This window comes from Fragaria vesca, linkage group LG4 (assembly GCF_000184155.1).
Source record: "Fragaria vesca subsp. vesca linkage group LG4, FraVesHawaii_1.0, whole genome shotgun sequence".
Lineage (NCBI taxonomy): Eukaryota > Viridiplantae > Streptophyta > Magnoliopsida > Rosales > Rosaceae > Fragaria > Fragaria vesca.
The window spans coordinates 20,758,687-20,776,735 of record NC_020494.1 but is presented as its reverse complement, the minus strand read 5'-3'; the positions used below and the strand labels follow the sequence as shown (position 1 = coordinate 20,776,735).

Sequence of the window (18,049 nt, the reverse complement as noted above, 5' to 3'; positions counted from 1 at the left end):
GATGTCCACAAATGAGGTGTTGAAATTGAATATCAAAGACTAGACTACAGGATGAAGAAGCTGGTGTGCCCCCTAGAGTTAACTATTGTCTAGTCATACATATTTCTCTTACATTGTAGCATCAAAATTACACCGATGATCGTGCGTTTTGTGTGAGCTGAAAGCAGGCCCGGACCTGAGATTTTCAGACCTGAGTCAAACTTTTAAAATTGGGCCCTCAAAGTATAGTATTCATTTAATTTTATTTTCTCTTTTTAAAAACACACAAAAATTTTCATGAACTAAAGCCATAAACTTAAAATCTAACAACAAAAAACATTAAAAATCCTATTAAAAATCTAATTTATACAACAAATCTCTTACTTAGGTTGCTCATTTTTCTAAAATAGTAACTAATGATAGTAATATAATGGTTAAGATTTTATATTCATTCTCTCTTTTGTAATCTAACACCACTCTAATTGGATGTTGTTAATTATTTTTTATTGTTTTCAACCAAACTAATGTAATCACACAAAGAAGAAAAAAAAAAAAATAGGCCCCTTAAGGTTCTGGGCCCTGAGTCCATCGACTCTTAAGACTCTATTCAGGTACGGGTCTGGCCTGAAAGATCTCGGGCACGTATATATCGACAATCGGGTGGCTACGATTCAAGAAAGTAAATATTACTGAATTATTTTGTTACTACCATTCAAAACATACGAAATTTCTTGCGGCCTCTTAAATTCATCTCTCTCTCTCTCTCACATCGTCATCAAGGATGAAGAATCAGCCGTGATTTCAAAGGGTACACCAAGTTCATCAATTCGTGCTTAATGTTTACCAGTGGAGGTAGCTAAACAGAGTCAATTAATACAGTAGAATTACTTAAGACTCATAACCAAGTCCAATGTACTGCTTGGTAATTATATGCACTTCACTACGTACTGTAACTACCAATAATCACGCATCATGCAATTGCTTACTATATTCCTTTCGCTCCTCCTCCATTATGTGGCGGCGACATTGTGGAACACTATGTATTCAAATGTGAGCCCTAGTATAAAAGAGGACTAATTTCAGTTTACCCCCATCAACTTTAGGTCGATCATCATGTTAGTCATTCTTCTTTCAATTTCATCAAAAACACCCCTTAACTCCCAATTTTCATCAGCTGCGTATGTCCAAACCTCCAATCTCCATCAAATTCCTCTGTCAAGTGATGACTTGATATCAAAAAGAAAGTCAAATTTTGAAAGTTACCTTTCGGACCATTTTTCCCTCATATCGATACACATCTTCGTTCCCATCACAACCCCCTAACCTTAGTGATTTTGGTGGGATTGAATGCAATTTGTCTATTTTTTTTTTTCTTCTCCTTGATATCAAGTCATCACTTGACAGAGGAATTTGATAGAGATTGGAGGTTTGGACATGCGCGACTGATGAAAATTGGGAGTTGAGGGGTGTTTTTGATGAAATTGAAAGAAGAAAGACTAACATGATGATCAACCTAAAGTTGATAGGGGTAAACTGAAATTAATCCTATAAAAGATGACGATGATCAGCAAATAGAAAAGAAGATAGACAACACTACAGACGAGCTCGAGTAAATGTGAAAGGTTGTGACTCACATTTGTATCCCTGTAATCCAAGAGAAACTTGTTTCGAATTCGACATTTTGTTCTTCTCTGCTGAGATTGGTAAGTGAAGATCGAGGATGTAAAGTGTTTCGATGTTGAGGCTCAGCCAACATGACCAGTTTTGCTTCCCTTGGTGGCCTACACCAACTCCTAATTAACTGCCATAGGATGCTCATGGCCTCACTTGGTGCTGGACTGCTGGTAGCAATATATGGTTATTTCACTTATTTGCCCGTGAATTGTTGAAGGATCTAGGATTAGACTAAATTAAATATTTACCAAGTTGGATTACGTATATTTGATGTAATTTCTTTGTCAACTTCTGTTTTGAAGGCTTTACCAAGTTATACTTTCCCATTTACTATATACTAAAGTTGAGTTACTGTAGTTAAGAATCGCATGATTTTACGGTCTTGCCCCCACTTTGTCAGTCGGGCTTGGGCCTGCGTCACGCTCGGGCTTGGGCTCTTGCCAACGAAGCTCCTAGAAAAAGTGAGAGAGAAGAGCAGCGGAGGACTTGGACTCTTGAACTCTCTCTCGATCTCTCTCGAAAGCTGTTTTGATCTCTCTTCTTCTTCTTCTTCTTCTGTTCTCTGATTCTTCGTCATTTTCTCTACCCTTTGCTCTGTCCTTACTTTGCGTTTATTTACGTTATTGTCATTAATTGCTCGGGCTTTTTCTTCTCTATTTGGTCTCTCGCTCCAGTCTTCTCGCCTCTTCTCGCGTCTTCAATCACCCTTTCTCTCGCTCGCCGCCTCCTAAAGATTCGAGATCGATCTGAAGACTTTTTCCTTTTCCTTTTCCTCTTCTCTCTCTGGCCTTTCGTTTGGCTGTCTCCACTGAATCACGGTTCAGGTTTGCCTTTTAGCTACCAGCGATTCGGGTTTCCGGCCGGCTGTGCTGCGGTGTTCGTAAATAAGGTGAGAGAGATAGAAAAGGTGAGAGAGAAGGGAAGCAGCGGAGGAAGCCTATCGATTTTGGGTTTGAGCAATTTCTTGAATTCTCTCTCGATCTCTCTCGAAGCTCCACCGTTTCTTAATTCGCTCCATGTTTTTTTAAATTTCTGTAATCGATTAAAGCTTTTGATCTTGAAACCTATTTCATTTTCAGAGAGAGCAATTCCAGAGATTTCGACAACGATCGAGGAGAGGGAGAGGATAGGAGAAAAGGAGAAAGAGGAGGGGATTTTGTCTGGGGTTATATGAAGTCTGAATGATAGTTAAATGGTAATACTAGACACCAGAACCTCTATTTCCCCATGCCTTCTTTTCATCAAATAATAGACTGTATTTTACAACTTTTTATGTCTTTGATATATATGTTTATTTGAAATTGTTAGTCTACGAAGAACTACCATTGCTACTCATAGTTTTGATTGACACTGTGGTAACCCGGTAACTTTTGCAGGCCTCATTATTCTTCCGAACCCCTGCTTTGCATGATATTGTAACATTTCGAGATCCAACACAGGTTAGTTCATTTAGTATACACTAGCTCAAGTCTCTTGGAGTATGATATATTTCTTACTCAAATATCTTGGCCAGAAATACTCATTTCTGTTACTGGTTTTCCTGCAAGAACCCGGAGAATTGGAACAAATTGTTTTCATAAAGAGGATTGTTGCAAAAGCTGGAGACTTGGTCGAGGTATACTATTTATTGACATTTAACATTTATAGTTAATGTTTTAGGCTGTTTCCAGAAGATGATGAAATCATTATTCTTTCTTGGGTACATGAGTTTGATATTTTCTTTTACTTGCACACTGGAAAGTTTGTAAAATGCATTAGTTTCATTCAATTGGACATTTTTATATTTTCCTTCAACTCCTTTGCAGGTTCGGAATGCATGGCTCTATGTCAATGGTATTGCACAGAAAGAAGATTTTATAGCAGAACCACCCACATATGTATTAATTTGACTGTGAGTATCATTATCTTTTTACTACTTTATGTTTCAATTTCACATCGCATTTTCCAGCATTGTTCATTAACAGAATAATGTGTAGGAACTCATCTGACAAATTCTTCAAAAAAAGATCACCACGTAATGCTCTTTTGCTTTGTGTAGATGTCTTAGTTCTCTTTTCGACAGGAAATGGAAGCAACAGTTACCAGATGTGTATGTTGCAGCAGTGCCTCTAAGAGCCACAAAAAAATGGACCTGTCCGGCTCCTCACCTCTACTGCTTACTCTCTCAATCTCTTGAAAGGTAAACATAGAACTATATTTTCCTCCTTATTCTGCTTAGTGTGTGTGTATATATATTTACCATCATTAACGTAATTGGTGATTACCTTTCCAGGTTGTAGCTCCTTATTCTCTACCCATGAATATTTTTTATTTGGTTCAGTTTATCTTTCTTTCTGCTCATGATCTTCTTCTTTTTTGTAATATTATGTGCTTTGTGATGTGGTGATGTGATTAGGTTAGACTTGGCCATATTGTTCTTCTTCAATCTTTATAAGCAAAAGAAATCTATCTGTTCGATTCTTTAGCTTTTGGGCGTAGGTACTTATACAAAAATATACATGGACATTTTAAACTATATATGATTCATTTCATTCAATAAGAGGCTTAGTGGAAATATGATCAAAGTTCAGGTATTATCACTTCAAGTTGATTAATACAAAAGAATGATACTCCAAGCCAGAGCTAAAAGTAAAATTGAAGGCTGTTAATTATTCAAGGAAATGGATCAACATCAACTGTTCTATCTAAAAACAAAAATAAATTTATTTTCAAAAAAAATAAAAATAAAAATTTATGATTCATATTTTAAACCACAATTTACAGTCAAATGGACAAGTACAACATATGAGCTGACTTTATAGGACTTTTATTCAATTTCCAGGCTAGAATAAAAGCGGATTCATACATTTTACGTTATGAAGTAAAAGTTGATTCAAAGATTCAGAACATAAAGTTCATAGATTATATTTGCTGGAGTCCACATAGTCTGATAGATGAGTTCCATCTGCTGCTAACGAATTTTGGCAATCCATCCATTCAATATTGGTATGTGAATAGTATCTTTCGATTCAATATTGTCTAATTTTCAGTTTTTGACTTTTGGGTATTGTATTGATGGAAGATAAAAATTGATTATGAAAATTTCTATTCTGGCCATCAACTGCTTTTTGTAGAGGTTTTTCACTTATCTGGAAACAACTCTGATCTATCTTGAAGAACTTTCAGAAAATAAAAATTCAGTAAATAAACTATGTATTTGCATTGCAATATATCTCAATACTAATTATATGATTCTTCATATTTCAGAACCAAATGGTGTATTGTATATAACAAAATGTCGGTGGCGGATCCTTCTATACCCAGCATTGCCCCACATGCTTCAAGCAAATGAGGTACAAAGCTAGCTTTGAATCTGCCAACTATGATTTGTTACAGGTAACATAAATTTAAAATTGATATTGTCGAAAGTCCTTCCTGTGCTTTCTTTCTTGCTTTGTTTGGTTTTTTCTTTATTTTTCCAGGTTCTGCTTGAAAACAAAGAAATTGGTTCTGCTGTTTCTATAGTTTACTCGAAGTTTTGAACAAGCTCATGTCCATAGGTATATGTTGCTTCTTCTGCATTAAACCTGTTTCATATTCATTTACGTGGGAAAAATTTGTGAACTTTTGTCTTTTCATTTTTAATCAAATTTTATGGAGTCATTTTTCAAAGACTCTTTCAATTCAATTCCTCACATCCCACTTTCGTTAATTTGATTTCATAGTATGTACAGACATTTATGAGCTTGATTTTGATCCTTCTCTGTTAATCATATGCAGACTTTATTGAAAGTGTTCTTCAACTCTACTTTCCGCTGTTGTTCTTCAATTTGGTGTTCTGTTTTAATTTAGTTTCTTTCTTACAAAGGTTTGTGCTCCTATGTTTCTTATGGTTTCATAAACATCTTTATAAACTTTGGGAAGGAATTTGTATAGTTACAATTATATGAATTATACTTTTGTGTTCTGTAGATTTAGATGGTAATGTTAAATATCAGTAACTAGGTCTCCTATAATCATGTTAAACTTTGCAGCACAGCACCGACCATGTAATGTTAAAGTCTCATATTATCTTTACTGCTAATATGCTGCGTTCATAGGTTTCTTTTCTTCTTCTTTTTTTTTTCCAGATTTTACCCTAAAAAGAAGGTGGTGATACAGTTAAAATTGTTGAAGGTGTGCCTTTGTTTTGATCTCAGTTGATTTCGATTTAGCCCTTAATCAGTTATATATATTGTATATATATAAAATTGACACACTCCACTCTTAATTACTTACTACTCATCACCAAAACTCATTAAAAGTTCTAATCTCACTATCAACTGGTTTTTGTAGAAGAGTTTCACTTATCGGAAAAATTCTATCATTTAAAAAAAATCAACAAAAGAACACTGTATTTGCCTTGCAGGGTATCTCAATACTAATTATATCCTACTTCATATATCAGGACCAAATGGTGTATTGCAGATAACAAAATTGTCGGTGGCGAATGCCTCTATACCCAGTGTGTGCCACATGCTTCAAGCAAATGAGGAAGAAGCTACAAAGCTAGCTCTGGATCTGCCCCAGATTATGATTTGTTACAGGTAACACAACTAAAATCAATATTACCAACTTATATTCATATGGGTTGCAGAAAGTCCTTCCTGTCTGTATTTTATGGAATTGAATTTGTCTCTTCACTATGCAGTGTTAATTTACATCCGCATCTGCAAAGTTTTATATGTCTAGGAGGTTAGAGACATTATAGTGATGAAGTAGAGGGAAAAAGTGAAAATGAGGAAACATAGCAGTAAACAAACATGTTTACCTGCATGATTTTGACTTTGGCTGAATACATAAATGTGGTCCTGGTTAGTTTCGTTGTTTGAAAAAGTTAACACATCATAATGTGCATTTTAATTGTTCCTGCTTGCTGTTAATTCTTTGTGAGCAGTCTTATTATTTCAAACCTCAAAGAATGATTGACTTGCTGGTAGCACTTTGCTTGCTACATTTCCTCAGGGGAGCCAGAACATCGTTGAAGGAGGACGTAACAAGTTGATTTTTATTATGCAATTGTATTGTTTATATAACAGTTCGGCTTATGAATTAAATGTTTATATAGCAGTTGCAGCTTATGAATTAAATAGATGTTCTTTATCTTTTGTGTGAACCTATGATCAAGTTGTTTTGTTGTTTTGCATCCTCATGATTTCATGAGCTCTAGCCCGCAGCAACGCGCGGGTTAGTAACTAGTGATGAACACTCTACACTTATCCAGTAATTTATTGCTTGGCATTTACCTTTGTGACTACCTATATATTTCTTTTTCATTGGTGGCTGCAGGTGCTTAAGAACCAGTAGCGCAACTAAAGCAAGCAGTAGTTAAAAGTTGGGATTATGGATGAAGTATTCTAGATCATCAGAAGAAAAGATGAACCAGGGTGCCCTAGGTTTGGGGTTATCTGAATAACCTATACATGTACCAAATACAAAGACAGATGCAGATTCAACAAATGAGTTGTTGAACAAGTTACCAAGACTGGATCATCAGAAGAAAATATGAAGCAGGGGGTACGTAGCACCCCATAGTTTAATTATTGACTAATCACACAAATTTCTCTTAGTTAATGTCTAGTTTTCTATCATTAAAATACTCTGTAACATGTATTGATGAAAATGTTTTGTGTGAGTTGAAGAGTCGCATAAACTTGAGTCACATTTTATGGTTCAAACTTCAAAGTAATTAACTGACTGAAAGTATGAACATTGTGACTTTGTTATTGGCATCCAGAACAAAAGCTTATGCTCTGTCAATTCTATTAGGGGCTGAGTTTTTTCACTTTTGCCAAGTTAATTTCATCATTGTGAGATTGGATATGACATTACAATTTCATTGCTTCTTTGAAGTCTAATGGATCATGCATGGGTCTTTGAAGTCTAATGGATCATGCATGGGTTTCTGTCCAACTTTGATCGATGTGAATTGGAGGGTCGTGTAACTTGATAGATTAGTTAAAATTCATTCGGCTTGTGTTAGTATCTAAACTCGTAATCTTGATGTGGGAGTGATATTATTGTTATCGTTACATCAAATGTCATCGAGTAAAATTGCAAAACATAACAATAACTAACAACATTCACCAAAGCTCTTTACAGAATAAATTGGAGTTAAGAATTATCCAACTAACAATTTCACAACACTCATAATTCTGCATCATCCCATAAGGCTCTATGGGTTGAAAGGTTTTACATGTTAAAAAAAGGTCAATTAAATTATAACTCGAGTATTTAACCTTTATCTGGATTTCAGTTTCCTCCAAACTGTAACTTGAGTACTTGACCTTTATCTGGATTTCAGTTTCCTCCAGTGTCTTAATTAACGAGAAAGAGACTCGCATAGCATGCATTGTTGATAAAGAGGAGGAGGAAGATAGTGCGCTCCGTAGTTTAATTATAGTTTAGTCATACAAATCTCTCTTGCATTCTACCATAAAATTTGCTCTGATGATATGAGTCAAATGATCCTCTTCCAATGCTTTGTGACATACATTGATCATGCGCTTTGTATAAGCTGAAACACAATTCAGGGAAGTAAATAATCTTACTGAAGTTTTTTGTTACTGACTTTCAAAACACAAGTTCATGCGCATGGCAATTCAGTTGATATTATCCTGATGAGGTTGGATAGGAAATTGTCGCTCACCTATTGATCAATAAGTAAACCAATCTGAACAATAAGACTAGTTTCTAGACAGTACAAATCTAAGAAGAAATCTGAAGCAGGAATGCCAGAATCTTTTCCACTGTTGACTAGGAGACCACCACACATCTTCCCAAGTCCTTAACCCCTCACTGGCCTCCTTCACAACAGATGCTGCCTTCTTCGCACTGACACGGATTTGATCTTTGCTGTCTCTTTCTCGAATTGTCACCGAGGATTTAGAGTCAACCGTGATTGCAAAGGGTACACCGAGCTCATCAGTACGTGCATAACGTTTCCCAATTGAGGTACCTGATCAAAATATGTAAAATACAGTCAACTTGAAATTTTAAGCGACTGCTGGGTATTTAGTCCAAGCATGAGAAGCTCACAACTGCTTGCATTATGGAGATAAGTGTCTCATTGCATACCTGTAGTGTCCATTTTGTGCGAAATGCCAGCAGCAGTCAATGACTTGGAGATGTCCTTAGCAACATCCTCAAACTGTTGGTTCTGAACCAGAGGGAGAACTGTGCACTTAAACGGCGCCACAAGTGGGTTAAAGCGAAACACATTCAATTGTTCATCCCCAGTTTTATCTGGTCTGGTGTAGAAGGAATGCTCAAAGAGACAATAAATTATCCGCCCAATACCAAGTGAAGGCTCAATTACTGAGGGTGTGAATTTTCTTTGATGTTCTCTTGTTTTAACCTTTGAAATTGTCACCATATTGCTCGTAATAGATACATGTTTCCCAAGAGTGCAGACAAAGAAGTCCACCTCCCCTTTCGAGTCTAATTCAGACTTCATTTTTGAAATTTCTTCTTCATTCATAGCCTGAAATGCACAAGTTGATACATATACTCAGACAGTCAAACAACATATACTGGAGGAGAATGCTTGAGTAACCTCCAAAGCTTCAAGCACATTATTTTGCTCCTTCCTGAAAGCAAGACCGATGTTTTTCTTTACCGGAGATACAATCAATTTCTGAAATTATATCCATGTAACGAAGTCAAGAAAGATGTATGTTTTCAATATGTATGTTATCACAACACCTTTACTCATTATAGTGGTAATGCACAGAATGCGAAAAGGCATATTACGTCCACTTCACTTGGTTCTGGAAGTTGTTCATGTGCCTCGAGACGACTTGAGCTTTTCTGCTGCCGAGAGAGAAAACAATAGTCTATGAACATGAACTTATCATATTAAAGCATAACATTTTAAATAACATCAAATAAGTTCTAACCGAATGAGCCTTCAAGTCATATGCAGATCTATCTGCAATGCCGATGCACTCAATCCAGCCATAGGAAATCTCAATCTCAGCATCCCAACAGTCAGCAGCATAGTGAGCCATTTCCTTAGCAAGGTGCTGCCGGAACCTTAAACGGTTCTTGTCTATACCCAGACGAGTGAGGAAGAGATATACTCTCGGAAGTAGCCAAGAGTTTCATTGTCCACAATCTGGGGATCCAAAACGATATCAAATAACAGTATTCACGCTAATCAGTAATGCCACTCAAAGAGATTCAAAAGAACAGAAATGAAGTTGAGTAATATATGAAAGAACCAAACCTTAGAATGCACTGCTTCACCCAGTGAGATCAATCTTGGAGATTGGCCGGTGTTTTGTTCATCCCTTGGGAACATAGGGGTTCCAACTTCTCAACGCTGGGGAATTTCAGGTGAGATTTGTTTTCAGGATCAACAAAGTGCTCAATCTCCGCGAGTGTGAACTCACGGACTCTTAACAGGCCTTGGCGAGGAGAAATCTGCAGATATAGCAATATGTCAGGAATTGAAACAAGCTGGACACTTGCCAACGAAAACCATTGGAGCATATATCACAAGTCACAAGCATTCTTATAGTGTTGAACTGTTGATTGTTGGAAAGCCAAGAAACACAGAAGAAGACATGTATATGCCTTGATATAAAGCAGAAATTATCTTATTATGGATCATGAGAGAAAATTATGACCTCGTTTCGAAAAGCCTGGCCAACTTGAGCAGCAGCAAAAGGCAGCATGCAACCATTGTCATAGCACATGTCTGTAAAATTCACAAATATGCCTTGTGCAGTTTCTGGGCGAAAGAACCTGCAATCATGGTATGAATGTATGATGTACTAGATAAATATTCGAAGAAAAAAGAAACAGCTAGCTCTGAACTGAATTTGTACAATGGGTTCAGATGCTCACCCAGTGCTCGAACCAGTAGGACCAATTGATGTTTGAAACATCAAATTGAAAGGATAAGGATCCGAGAGAGGATTCTTTGTTTGGGGGGCTTTAATCTCAAATTTCTTAATGCATGCACCCAGCTCTTCAGCTGAGAGACCATCCAGTTTCGAGAGCAGTTCTTTCAGCTCCATTGCCATCTCTGAGTCCTCCTCAAGCCTCTCAAGCTTCTTGATGCAGAAATCCTTGAGCAAGTGATCGGCCCGGTAGCAAGTCCCTTTCTCCACATCCTTAACCATGAGATCACTGAACTTATCAACATGGCCAGATGCCTTCAGAACAGCCTCTGGCGTGAGGCAAGGGCAGTCAATCTCCCACATGTTCTCTTGAAGCACAAAATGCTGCAAAGTTCAAATAACAAACGGATCAGAAACAAGGCCACAAAGCCGAAACTAGAACATAGACACATAATTTGATCAAGTTAAACATTGACCTGATGCCAAAGCGCAAGGACATTCTTCTTGAGTTTGCAGCTGGGGGAGCCATAGTCGTAGAGGCCGGCAACGCCACCGTAAATCTTGAAAGAAGGGATGTAAAAGAAGCGCCGTTCAAGAGTGTTGACTAGAGCTCGCCGGGAGCGTTCTGTAATCTCAGTCATGATTCAGGTGGAACTGAAGTCCAGACACGTCGTCTCTATGTCAGACTAATGGTCTTACAGAAATTGACCAAGTCTCACAAGAAAACTTCCAACGATTGTTTGACGATGGAGGTCTGTATATAGAATTATATAAGTCTTTCCTAGTCAGGAATACTTGAGGATCAAATATTGTAACTTGCGGATCAAGTATTCCAGTCTTGAGACTCCTCTCATCTAAAGTCATCATTATGCAGGGGACTGCTTCAGAGGCTCTACACCGTTGTCAATCATGCACCAGAGGGTTCTGGACCCTCTGTATCCAGCAATTCGTCTTCGAAGGGGGAGGAGACTATGGTTGGAGTAATCACAGATGATCCTACGAGTTTGTAAGTAGGGATTGGAGTAGTTGCTATTGCAGAAGAGGGGCAAAATGGAGGACCAATCATTCCAGAATTGTAACACCAACTAGTGCAACAGTGGTGCAGGCTAGAAGGGGCAATTGGCATTATCACTGGTTTGGTGCATGACATAGTTCAGCTCTTAGGTTCATTTAAGACTGGGTTTTCACATTAGATTAGCCTAGCTTGTACCAATAATCCTTCTATTTGTTCTGAAACTATCAAGGAATATGGGAACATTCAACACCAACTGATCCAACAATTACTCAGTAATTTTAGCCAAACACAGTAGCAACTGAAACCAGTACACAAGGATTTTGGAGCTCGCCAAAGTCAAAGCCAGATAGAAGGTGAAACTATAACCTTAGCAAGAAGAATAATTTCCCTGGGACAAAATTCATGTTTAAACTAGCAAGGGGAGAGGCACAAAATTCATGTTTAAACAAGTAACAAGTACAACAGAAGTCACAGTGCACAATATAACAATTTACTCAAGATGGTAATTGGGACAAAATATCCCAGTCATTTTGGAACTCTAAGTGCATGTGACAGTCTATAAGCTATATGAGATGACCAAGTAATTAGCAATTCCTGTATGGCCAAATTCGAAAAGCCTGATCTTTGCTTGGACTGTTAACTCAAATACTGTAAGGTCTTGGTATAATTACTTGCTGCAATGGCTCAAAAGGCAGCTTACAGTTCAGGCATTCCAGGGCAAGTAATAGCCTAAAGACCAGTAAGAACACTCGGGACAAAGGAACAAACCTGAACTTTTTCACTCCTGATCTGAAAATTGCCAAAACATATAGTACAGAGTATGTGTTTGTCTAAATATACTTCAATCCTGAGATGTACTGTTGTCTAGATACTAGATACTGGGCTAGGGAATAAATAATTCCTAAGAGACCTAATATCCTAACCTTCAGAACATCTGTTATTATTACAGATGGCAGATTGAGGGGCATAGTTATCAATGGAGTTGAGTCTGTCTGCTTTGTTAAACTCCACACGTACCTGTTGAAAAGGATATGGCTCGGGAATGTAAGAATAAGGAGCGCCAAATTCTTCACCGCAAAGAACCAATCCGGCCCACCAATCTCCATTCCCCAACCAACATTCCCGTGCCAGATTTCTTCCCATATGCTGTACACAGCAGTGATGACTAGGTAGGATGATATAACTACTGTAACAGGGAAATACCTCTGCTTGTCCCCAAACCCAGCAACAAAATCTGAATCCTGGTTGAGTAGCAGCAAAATTGGTGCCAGGAAAAATATGGCACGATTTGAGCCACCTGTGAGATTGACATTTAAGATGATGCATATGGCAAAGCACATCACAGTAGCAACATTACCAACTGCTGGCATCCAAGCTCCCTCAGCAGTCATTTTCTTGATTGTGAAGGATGAGATACTAGAAGCCCGGCGCTGTTGCATGAATCTCATTCTTGACGGAAAGCTAGTAGATGTGCTTTGACCAGAAAGACTATGTCTAATTCCACTTCTTTCAGTAGCCTTCTCCCTCAATAATGAGGCAAGTTCATACTTTACCTCTAGGGCTACTAGCATGAAAATCGCTGCATAAAGACCAAGAAGAGATGTCCTTGCCCCCTCAACAGCAAATAGAGTTGTAAGCTTCCTCTCTTCTTCTCCCAGATCTCCAAATCCACCATCCCCAAGCATGCTTTTGATTCTCACTTGGCCCTCCAAAAGATATGTCACAGGAAAGAGAGCTACTAGTAAAGCAAAAATCCATGGAAGCAGCTTCGTACTTGAGGCAGATGGGAAATGAGTGAAAACCACAAACACAGAGGTACAAACCATGGTCACAACAATGAGGACATGCAGGACAGCTGCCTGAAGGAAGAACTCGGTAGATATGTAGATACCTAGAGCAAGTCCCATGGCTATGGAGTAAAACACTCTCAATTCAACCATGTATTTGATTGGTATCACAGATGTAACAGCAGCTAGAGTAAGCAGGATAGCAACAATTAGCAGCCATGATGGCCACATAGGCTTTGGTGCAATGAACCCATATATGGAGACGTCATCAACAGACTGCCGGGCAGCTTTAATTAGGTCAGACCGGTAAGTCCATGATACTGGGATAGGTGGTTGCATAAGGATAAACAGCAAACCAGTAGCCACCACCAGCACTAAGCATCTTTTGGCAGGCTGCATAAAGGCATACAAAAGAATCAGTTATACACGAAATTTCAGGGATTTAACATTTCAAAAATTAACTAGCTCAGTTTGGTTTCTAATAATCATTATGAATTCACCCAACTAAAATAGGAATTGATAAGGAGAAGTCGTGATTTTTTTTGTTATTATATGTTCAACAATCACTGATAAAAGAAAATAAAAAACATAATCCATACCAAGACATGAGAGAAGTGGAGAGCCACTATAGGAATACAAGCCAAGCCCATCAAGACAATACAGGAGCCCAAGAGTAAGCCATCAGAGGGAGCTCTTCCATTCCACCACTGCAGGGCTTCAAAGATTGTTTCACGACAAAACCAAACTGATAAAGATACCACACCTGCATGTGCATAACCTTGCCATGTTTGCATCTTTGAGGCTGTTCTTGACTTATCCCTGAAACCCCAGCGAGCAAAGAATTAACATTAGCTATTTACAGATCAAAGACCTATGAAACTTGAAAAACTAAGTTAAGAAACGGTAATTACTTGTAGAGAAGCAATGGTGGTGTTACAGCCAATAACAGGACAGCTGACATCCATACAACAGACTTTGATGAAATTACTAGCATACCCAGCTTTGCAGAATAAAGACAATTCAAAATCCAAACTGCCTTTGCACCAATTCGATTATCTGCAGACAGTCTTCTCACTAAAGCTAAACCCACAAATGTTGTCACGAGAACCATGTAGCTTGGATACATTACATCATCCTCAAACCCATAATAGTACATGCCAGAGTAATTAAAAAATCGGTTCTCCAGGTGAGAAATAAGCAATGCATGGCCAACTAAACCAATCTCTGTCAAAAAGTGGAGTTTCGAAGGAAGTAGAGCTAGACCAGGAATAGTCAAGGCCAAGACAACATTCAAAATTACAAGTTTGCAGAAAGACTTCAGGGACATGCCAGCCATCCAAATATTTAGATCCCAGAAATTATGCATAACGAACCATGTAACCATCAAGCTCCCAAGCACAACAAAAGCAAAGTATGATGGAATACTCTTCTTTGTAAAAAAGCGAGCCAAATAGAAGCCAGCAACTGCAGGCAGTGGAAGGAACTGTAGGACAAAGGGAAGTGACAGTTATTACTTCTTCAACATCAATAATTTTAAGAAAAAATAAACACATATCATGATGCATTTTCTCCACTGTTCCACTTTCCTTTAACAAAGCTGATAGGAAACTACATACAATAATTAATATCAAGTTCAGTTTGGCAATTTTGCCTACAAAACATTACTATAATATGGTGCCTAAGATAACAACCACAGAGGCAATTAGAGTTTCCACAACAGAACGAATCACCGAATTACTATGGCCCAACACACTTCATTTTCAATGAAATATCAGAAAGATAATATATTGAATCTTTAGTGATTTATACACCTACAGAGGCAATTAGAGTTTCCACAACAGAACGAATCACCGAATTACTATGGCCCAACACACTTCAGTTTCAGTGAAATATCAGAAAGATAATATACTGAATCTTTAGTAATTTATACACCTACACACTAATAAAGTATAAGCAGAAAGCAAGCTCATGCATACCAACATCCCAAAAAGATGACAAAGTGATTAGTGTGTTTTCTGCTACATTGACAATGTTACAAGTACAGTATGACTTGGAGTGAACATTCACAGAAACCACATGCACTGCAGAACCATTATTTACTGGGTGTACCACAAACTATAACTATACATTGATTCCAAATCTGGTCTAAGGGCTTAAATTCAATTTTTAGTCATTTTAGAAGATTGTAAGATATATAATGAAGACGTAATGATCACCAGTTCGACAAAGACCTCTTAAACCATCAAATAAACATGGACTACTGAATATGAGGCAAAAAAAATTGTGCCCAAAGACAAATTTATAGCAGCTACCTTTGGCATATCTAAGTGAAGCAATACCTATAACTAACATAAATGATAAATTACAACACCTACCTACCTAATGTAACAGATAAAAATTGATTGTTCACGAAACATGGAATAGAAATGTTAGGAGGTGAACTGCATACCAAAACAGGAAATCCGACAACGATAGCTCCAGCTGCACTAACAACAACAGCCAGAGCAGTGAAAGCCAGGGAGCTGAAAGCATCAGATATCACACCAAGGGCGTACGCACCAGCTCCAGCTGCCCCTCCAAGCATAGTAGTAGTCACCAAAAGGTAATTCAGCGGCGGAGGCACCTGAATGTACCGCCCAAAGGAATGGAAAATAACTCTAATCTCCAAACAGATCACAACAACAACCAAAGCAATGGCGCCATTCATGACTTGAATCCCCCGCAGCTGGCTCGGATTCTTCGTGACCCACCAGAGTGCTCCCCTGGTGGATGCAAGGAGCTGGAACAAGAACGGAACGAAGAAGAGCAGGAACAAATCCGAAACCGCGGTGGCTGATGAGAACATGATGGAGTAGTGCGAGGCAATGTGGAAGAGCAGCGGGAAGAAGAGCAGATACAGAGTGTGGATGCAGCTTTCCAGGGGGCTGAGGATGAGATTCTCGTCGGGGACCTCGCCGCCGTGGTACTTGGAGTCCTGCTTGGTCTTGAAAGACGAAATGCGAGGAATGGAGTAGAGCCAATAGAAAATGCAGCTGAAGGCCATGAGGTAGTAGGAAGCGTTGTTCATACCGACGGCGGAGACGGTGGCCCAGGTGAAGAGCGAAGAGGCGGCGAAGGGGACACAGGCGAAGAGGAGGCGCTCCAGGGCGAGCACAATCGAAGGATTCTCGATTTGAATCCACCTGAACTGGAGAGAGACCCAAACGCCGATCAGGAAATTCGTCTCGGCGCAGAGGAACGCGGCGAGGCCGGCGAGCATCCATGAGTTGAATGACGTCAGCAGGGAGGAGCTGAAGAAGAAGGCGATCTGGGAGAAGACGAGGGAGAACCAGACGCCGAAGAAGGCACCGGACTTGAAGTTGAGGGCGTCGACGATGTAGGAGATCATGAGGCCTAGGGTTAGGGTTGCGGCGACGGGAGTGCCGCCAAGGTCGAGGAGGAAGGCGGCGCAGGGGACGAGCGCGAAGGCGATTCTGGCGTTGTGCGCGAAGGCGGCGGGGGTGAACCGCGAGTTGTGGAGAGATCTTGAAGGGCCGTTGCTGAAGCGAGAATCGATTGGGCTAGGGTTTGGGGAGCCATTGCTGAAGGAGGAGGAGAGAGAAGAAGAGGAGGCGCTTGTCGCCGAGGTGGAGATGTAGGGGCGGAACAGCCGCGGCTGCAGCTCCGGCGGCATCATTGTTGACCGGCGGGCCTGAGGGTTTTGACTTGTGACTCAGCAGGAGTGTTCCGTAAGGACTGGACTCTCGGTGAGGTCAGTCGTGAAGAGGAGAGTGTGTGTCTGGGCTGCTCAAAGAGTGAGGGAGACTTTTCCGGCGATGATTTCTTCTTTGTTAGGTTTGAGAAGGAGATTTGGAAATGCCGTGACGTGTATTGGGCGGGTTCTGGCCGTTGGATATTGATCCAACGGGCTCTGATTGCCAGTGCAGGCTACGAATGGTGGGTGACCTTGTGGCTGTTCTACTTTGCGGCGTGTTCTCTGTTTTCTTTCGTATTTTTACTAAATTACATTGAATTATCCCAAAACTGTAATTTCTAATTCATGGTCCAATGTTACTATTTGAGCTCCTTCAAAAACAAAAAAAAATGTGACTATTTGAGCGGTAAAGTTGGTCGAACTGGACAGTATGAAATTTTTATGTTTAGAGTTTGAGTCTCAACTCCTACCTGTTTGGTGTCAGCAGGTTTGAGAGGTCTTCGTGTTTATAATGTTTGTGGCAGGAAATCAGTTTGGCTTACTTGGATGCTCTCGTGATATTGTATGAGTGAGTGTGTTATTAAATTACTAACGTAAATGATGTGATTTCTAAAAGATTGAAGAAAACTTTATCTCCCTAAGTATTCTAAAATCTAAACTAGTCTCTAGGGTTTGCAAATTCACCCTCATCCAGTGACGGTATGTGCAACGTAGGCCTAGCCTCTTCGTCCCCATGGTGTTGTCGAACGGGCGAACGTTGCTCTAATAAAGAGTTGTGGGGTTAGTCTTGCTCATGGGTTTCAGTCGGGCTTTGGATTTGTTTTTAGTTTCTGTTCATGCTTGGCAACAATCTTGTATTCCTATGGCTGGCAACCTGGCGTGGTGTTGCATCGATAGTGGCTTGCGGTACAACGCTTGGTTTTTTTTCCAGCTGGTTCGTCTTTTCGTTGATGTGAATGCAGATCTGTGTTGTGGTGTCTTGGTGGTCTGTGGTGCGACTATTTTGAGTCAAGGGAGGAGGCAACTCGGGTGATTG

At 39.3% G+C, this 18,049-nt stretch overlaps 1 protein-coding gene, 1 non-coding gene and 1 pseudogene across 3 annotated transcripts in view; 2 read left to right on the top strand and 1 right to left on the bottom strand.

Moving 5' to 3' along the window:
* The window catches only part of LOC101295621, an 880,650-nt pseudogene that overhangs the window by 308,035 nt on the left and 554,566 nt on the right, over positions 1–18,049 (top strand). The window contains exon 56 of the transcript XR_184594.1: positions 16,175–16,570. The product of XR_184594.1 is annotated as an uncharacterized LOC101295621 (transcript). The remainder of the gene's footprint in view (positions 1–16,174; positions 16,571–18,049) is intronic.
* On the top strand, positions 2,142–7,396 carry LOC101296563. Its single transcript, XR_184538.1, has 9 exons — positions 2,142–2,848; positions 3,030–3,092; positions 3,201–3,268; positions 3,459–3,544; positions 3,692–3,832; positions 4,900–5,192; positions 5,763–5,808; positions 6,080–6,218; positions 6,961–7,396. It is a non-coding gene; the product is annotated as an uncharacterized LOC101296563 (transcript).
* Positions 11,958–17,186, bottom strand: LOC101300530. Its single transcript, XM_004297488.1, has 4 exons — positions 15,769–17,186; positions 14,231–14,802; positions 13,919–14,138; positions 11,958–13,712 (listed from the first exon to the last, which is right to left on the bottom strand). Exons 1-4 carry the CDS (start codon positions 16,993–16,995, stop codon positions 12,363–12,365), a joined length of 3,369 nt encoding a protein of 1,122 aa, XP_004297536.1. The 5' UTR covers positions 16,996–17,186; the 3' UTR covers positions 11,958–12,362.